This window comes from Cibotium barometz, chromosome 10 (assembly GCF_041138505.1).
Source record: "Cibotium barometz isolate CiBa-2024 chromosome 10, ASM4113850v1, whole genome shotgun sequence".
Taxonomy (NCBI): Eukaryota; Viridiplantae; Streptophyta; class Polypodiopsida; order Cyatheales; family Cibotiaceae; genus Cibotium; species Cibotium barometz.
The window spans coordinates 31,143,647-31,149,537 of record NC_141055.1 but is presented as its reverse complement, the minus strand read 5'-3'; the positions used below and the strand labels follow the sequence as shown (position 1 = coordinate 31,149,537).

The following is a 5,891-nucleotide window of genomic DNA, read 5'->3' as shown; positions in this document are numbered from 1 at the left end:
CTCTTCATCTTAGAGCCTGCTCGACTTCTAAAAAATCCGCCCCATCTTGACAGGAGGAGGTGTCTCTTCCAAGTTTTCAAAAAATAGTAGTAATTGGATGAAACTATGAAGAAAATACTAAAATTGCATTCTCCTCTTCAACCCATGGTCAGAAGGATTCATGTTAGCTCACTCGAAAATGTTTCCCAAACACTGGTAGAAACTGACCCGTAGAATACAACTATTGATCTAGGGTAAGGTCAACTTACTGGAATGATTCCTAGACATGAGCCACCAATTACGCCCCAAAATCCTGCCTGATAGTCATACCTGTTGTAGCATCATCAACTAAACCCATCTTAGCTCCTAGTAATTCACAAAGCACTCCTTTGAAGATGAAGCAACGCACTCAACTAGCAATTTCAGAAAGCATTTCTTTGACAAGACTGACCAATACATGCCAGGATGGATTATTCCGGCTTGCTCTTGAGCTTTTTTTATCGCTGCATTCGGTATCATGTGGCCGTTAACCACAACCTTCCGCCGATTCTTGTTTCCTTGTCCTCCTTTACCAAACTCTTGGAGGCTTTTCTTGAGAAGACCTGCAAGATACTTGGGCCCTCTGCTTACATCTCGGTGGGTTCACCACTGACCACACCAGCATTACTTTCTTTTTTATGAGCATTTTCATCAAAGTCTGATGCTGCATCATATGAGAGAGGGTCATGCAAAGCAGAACCTGGAGCAGGTGACCATGAAATGATGCCATTGTTAGAATCTCGGAGTAAATGTCTTTGCTGTAGGCTGGAACCATAATGTGCAATGTCTTGGGCTAAGTGTTCAATAAGAGGAAAGCCAGGAGCAACTGGCAATTTCTGGGTACTGTTTTTTGAGTTGCTTCTGATCAAATCAGCAGCTTTGGATTGAGGTTTCCAGTCTTCCAGTTTCAAAGTTGGTTGATGGCTCCATACTTAACCCACATGTATTAGAAGGTGAACGTGAAAGATAGCCTTCATGAAAGAGTCCAGCACTATTCAAGAACCTATCACATTTACCATGCCTCCATTGGCTTTCAAAAAGCCCCTGACCATGCGAGATGGTTGTGATAGGCCTGGGATGGCAAACATTCTCAAACTTCTCTGTGGCAGACTCAGCCATTGCAGAAGTATTTGCCTGGATTAACATCTGGTTGCTGGCCCCTTCATGTTGAGGGTGTAAGCCAGAAACAAAGCAGGCCATTCCACCCAGTCTCCACAGTTGTCTGCCAATGTATGAAGAACTGTGTTCAGATGGATGTATAGTTGCAGCCACTAAATGTGACTTGCATGTATTTGTGAAGTGATTGGGATAAGATGTATGTGCAGAATTTGTTGCTGATCCCCCTTTGATAGTTAATCGATTGTCAGCCTGCAGAGAGAGACAGAATTTGGATGTCTTTCCACAAGCAGCACACCGTAGTTTTTGAACAGCATTCACAATAGGGAGAGATGCAGGGACTTGAAGCATTCTATAACAGCCTCGGCACAACACATAGGGAGCAGCACCAGGCCCAGGTAGAGGAGGATAATTCTTCTGTTTCCTTGCTAAAAAAGATGAATATTCAATGTGAGCAGTAGACCTAATTTGTCCTTGTGACTGCCGCAGATGGCAACCTGTTCGAGACTGCTTAGCTGGACACTTCTGATACATAGTAGGCTCAATAGGCTGAGCACGAGGCACCGACAGCACATGTTGATGGGCCATTGACTGCTGCAGGGAAGCGCAGGCTGCACAAGGATGCTGCATCGCTCGTTGACGCATATCTGGTGGCACCTGCATGTAAGACTGCTGGTTGCAGAATGTGTGAGCAGGAGAAGTAGAACTGTGTGGTGCAAGGTGGCTGAAATCTTTTTGACAAACCCTGGCTGACGCTTTAAAATCATGACAGGCCATCTGAGAGGAGTAAGCCCTGTTGCTTTGGTGTCAGTGGCAGACCAGCTGAATCACCAAGATACTGCTCATTGGGATGAAAATGAGACTTCAATTCTTGAGGCCTAGCATGACAATGGTGACATGCAGGGTCATGAAATGAATAACCTGACCCTCCATTCCCCACATTACCCTCTGCTTCAGACGGTTGACTCTGCAGAAGAGAACCAGACTCTTGCCTGTTTTCATGTAGACAGTCCACCTGATTACAAGAGTATGGATTGAAGAACCTCCTCTTTGCATCTCTATTCAATGCTGCTCTATGAAGATCCACATGGTCTCTTTTGCAAGCAAAAGCAATGCTTTCATCATCCTGCCTTTGATGTATTCTGGGGGAAACTAGCCTATCATGCACTTGATAGCTCCTCCTGCCAACAGTTTGAGGCTCATGCTCATCAAGATATGAACGTTCATACAAATGTGCGTCTGATTGATGAACCTTCTGATAAGCATGTATCTTAGATGTGACTCCGTGTTCATATCTTTGACTGAGAGCCATGCCCTCTTTAACGCATGGGACTTCATAAAGATAAGCTTTCAACTCAATAGGCCCCTGCTCTATCTGCATCTGAGCTTTCTGTCCTTCAGTTTTTTGCAAAAGCTTCAGCAATGGTGCCGCCCATAGAGGGGTGATTGGCCTTACCAAACCAGCTCCATTTCCACCCTTAAGATTGGCATTGCTAGAGTCATAATTGTTCCTTATAGAAAAAGCTTGGCTACGGGACTCCCTCTCTACCAACAATCTTCTATTCAGCTCAAAATCTTCCTCTAAAAAGGTTGAAATAACTGGATCCTTGCAAGTTGAATCTCCCAGAGCTATTGCACTTGACTTCAACATAAGTTTCTCATCTACACTGTCTGTGTACACACAGTTAAAACCTTCTGATGGAATGCAATGCATCATTGTTGAGTCCCTGCCTATCCTACAACTCTTTGGCCTCCACACATTCAAGTTTGTATTCTGGAGGCCTGCATTGTCCCAATTCTTGTCATTTCCTTTATCATCCTGAGAAGCAGAATTAGAATCTCCAGAATCAGCATTCTGTCAAGGTTCTTTCAATGGCATTTCATTGTCACACTTCGAATCTGATTTGCTAACTTTGCCCTTACTTCCAGAATTATTAGATGTGCGATTTGTCATGCCTTCACTGTCAATTCCAAGCAAAGCAGCATTTGGTCCCGTCACACTCGTCTGCCTGCTAACAACATTCTCTAAAGCATTCTGATCATGGAATGAAAGGTCCAGATCACCAGAAGATTCAATCCTGAAGCTTAATTCAGTGAGATGCCTGTCATTAGCATCAGAATCACTCTGTATATGAGCCAGCTCAGAAATACTGATGCCCAATTTTTCTTCTTCGACATCGACTTTGGTGTGTAGCCCCACATTGACATAAGATGCCTCTTTAGGGGTACCCCCACTTTGGGACCAAAACTTCACACGATGTCTCTCAACATGATCAACTTCTCCTTGATGTGTGGTTCCGCCATTATCAACCACATCTGGATCAGAAGTAGCCAGACCAAGATTGCTTATGTGTTCACTACTGCCTTCATTCAGGGAAGACACCTCAGTTTGACCTTTTGAAGAATCCACTCCTGACATCTCCACATTCTCTGATGAAGACCATGGTGGAGAATGGAATCCAGATTCAGGTCCAGTGAATGAAGCCGACCTGGTGCTGGAAAAATGTCTCCCATGTTCACTTCTATCTAATCTTTCTCCATTTGCAGTAGAGGAGTTGGATGGCCTTCTATGAGAAGGATATAGAGGCATATCCAAAGGAAATGCATTTGATTTAGACACCAAACCTTCCCTTGGAAATTTATTCAGGCTGTGATATTTGTTCCCAGCAGGGGGTAGGTCATCCAATGTAGATGAAAGAACATCTTGCCATACATCAACTTCGATCTTATCAGAAAAATTTGACAGCAAAGCTCCATTGTTTTTCTCAAGAAGCTTTTTCTCCTGTTCCTTAGGACCCATTCCAAGCTTCCCTTGTGTTTCCCCGGTCTCCTTTGTGAGCCTAACCCTTTCCAGAATGGGACCAGGTTGTTTGATACTCTCTGAATTACTTACCCTTCCACCCAGCCTATTCTCCAATGAACTGCTATTCGGCACAGCTGATCTGGCTCTAGCTGTAAGACAAAGAAGCTTGTTAGATTTCAAGAGCAAAGATACATACCATTTTGCAAAGTAAACTACTATTGTATTCTAGGCCAAAAAGAAACTTGCACCCATATAGGGTTTACTGGGATCTGACCCAAAAGAAGGGTTGAACAGATAGGGCATTCATAATCTGAGGTTGATGTCTCCGTAATGAGGGTAGTGCATTTGGGACAGCGAAATTTCCTGTGGCCAGTATTACTGCCTGATGCTGGCATCTTGGTGTTGTCAGAACTCAGTGCACCTCCCACTGCAATGTGGACCATGGATGGGAGGCCTTCACGGAGCTGCTACTGCACAAAGTTGGTATCCAGGTCAGACATGACGGCATCCATGAAGAATGTCATCACAGCGTCAGAACGCATGCGAAACAGGGCTAGGTTAATTTATGTAATGCTAGGGCAAAGCTCCTCCACTATGTATGCTGAGTAGTCTGCAAAGAATGATGCAAGTGAGTGCATTTTGCATATGGTTGATGGAAACCCTCTCTCTCTCTCTCTCTCTCTCTCCCTCTCTCTCCCCCCCACACACACACAGTCACACACACATGCACACAAAGCATTGCTCTTATAAAATTTACCTGTTGTCCAAGCGAAATGTGTTACATAGTATCAGGCAGTTTGGCTACTGCAGGAACTGGCCTTTTACACTCTTATAATTAAAGGAGAGGCTATGGGCAAGAAGAAACTTACTCAGTAACACTATCCCCATGGGATTCCATAAACAGACGACATAAAACTAACAGCAAAGAAAGCCAGAAAAGGCGTGTGTGTGTGTGTGTGTCAAACTGCTGAAAGAAAGCCTGCAAATTACATACAATGGTCCCTAATTAAAAAAAACTGTCATTTGTACATGCAAAATTTAGGCAAGTGATCAACATTAAAGGTAGTGCAGTGATACAGGGGCTGCAAAGTTGTGCTTCAAAGAAAACCCTGATGGGCTGTTGAAGCTACAGAGTGCTGTGAGATGCTCATTGCTAAAACAAAGAAGGGAAACAAGAGAGGGGGAGTACCTGGTTATTTAGCTGGAGGGGTTTTCATTGGAGGGACCAATAGGAGGGGGTGTGTGGGAGCTCCACGTGGCACTGGCAGGGCAACGGACCCATGTGGTGCTTGTTTTCCAAAACAAAGAAGAGAGCTGAGGGAAAGGGTGGTCCGACGTGCTTGCCTTTGCCGGGCACTACTTTCGGGCCAAGAATGATGATGAACAAGAACAGCTTTGCACAGCATTTGTTTCCAACTTCCTGGCTGAATTACACGTGGTTTTTAACTTGCGCGCTATCATAGTAGATACTAGTATTGGGCTATCATAGATACTAGTATGGGACCCGCGCGTTGCGGCCGGCAGGTAAAGCTCATAAAAAATAGGTTCGGTTTCTCCAAGATTTAGGTCATGTTTTAAGTAAACACAATACATTATTTCAAGTGACTTCATATATACACATCTCAAAATAACATCCATGTCTCATAGATTTATAGCGAAAACAAAAATATCATAGTAATGTAGCATACGAAGATGCCAAAAAGGACCAATATTACATATTCTCAAAATACCCCACAAAATACGTATTCCAGTCAGTAATGTTAGAATCAACAAATTGAATTCTTCTCTTGTGAGAAGGATCATTCATTTGTCTCCTCACAATATACTCTCTATTGTAAAGCGGTGATCCATCCCGCACATACTCTACTATCGATGAATGCAAAGGACCTGCACAAACGACACAACGATAAATCAAATCTCAAAAGGACCTGCACATAACGATACATCGATAAAT

At 43.7% G+C, this 5,891-nt stretch overlaps 1 protein-coding gene across 2 annotated transcripts; it reads right to left on the bottom strand.

The window, feature by feature from the left end:
* Positions 1–256: 256 nt before the first annotated feature.
* Positions 257–5,285, bottom strand: LOC147634779 (uncharacterized). Of its 2 annotated transcripts, XM_086803407.1 has the most exons (3): positions 5,127–5,285; positions 4,212–4,547; positions 257–4,086 (listed from the first exon to the last, which is right to left on the bottom strand). In XM_086803407.1, exons 2-3 carry the CDS (start codon positions 4,378–4,380, stop codon positions 2,993–2,995), a joined length of 1,263 nt encoding a protein of 420 aa, XP_086659533.1. In that variant the 5' UTR covers positions 4,381–4,547; positions 5,127–5,285; the 3' UTR covers positions 257–2,992. The 2 variants fall into 2 exon arrangements, with proteins under 2 accessions (XP_086659533.1, XP_086659534.1); XM_086803408.1 differs by lacking the exon at positions 5,127–5,285 and having other exon boundaries at positions 4,212–4,564.
* Between the last annotated feature and the right edge of the window lie 606 nt (positions 5,286–5,891).

Coding starts and splice junctions, on each gene's coding strand:
- LOC147634779 (XM_086803407.1), bottom strand. CDS start 4,380: ATGGTCCACATTGCAGTGGGAGGTGCACTGAGTTCTGACAACACCAAG. Junction 4,087..4,211: donor CTGTTCAACCCTTCTTTTGG/GTCAGATCCCAG, acceptor TTTGTCTTACAG/CTAGAGCCAGATCAGCTGTG.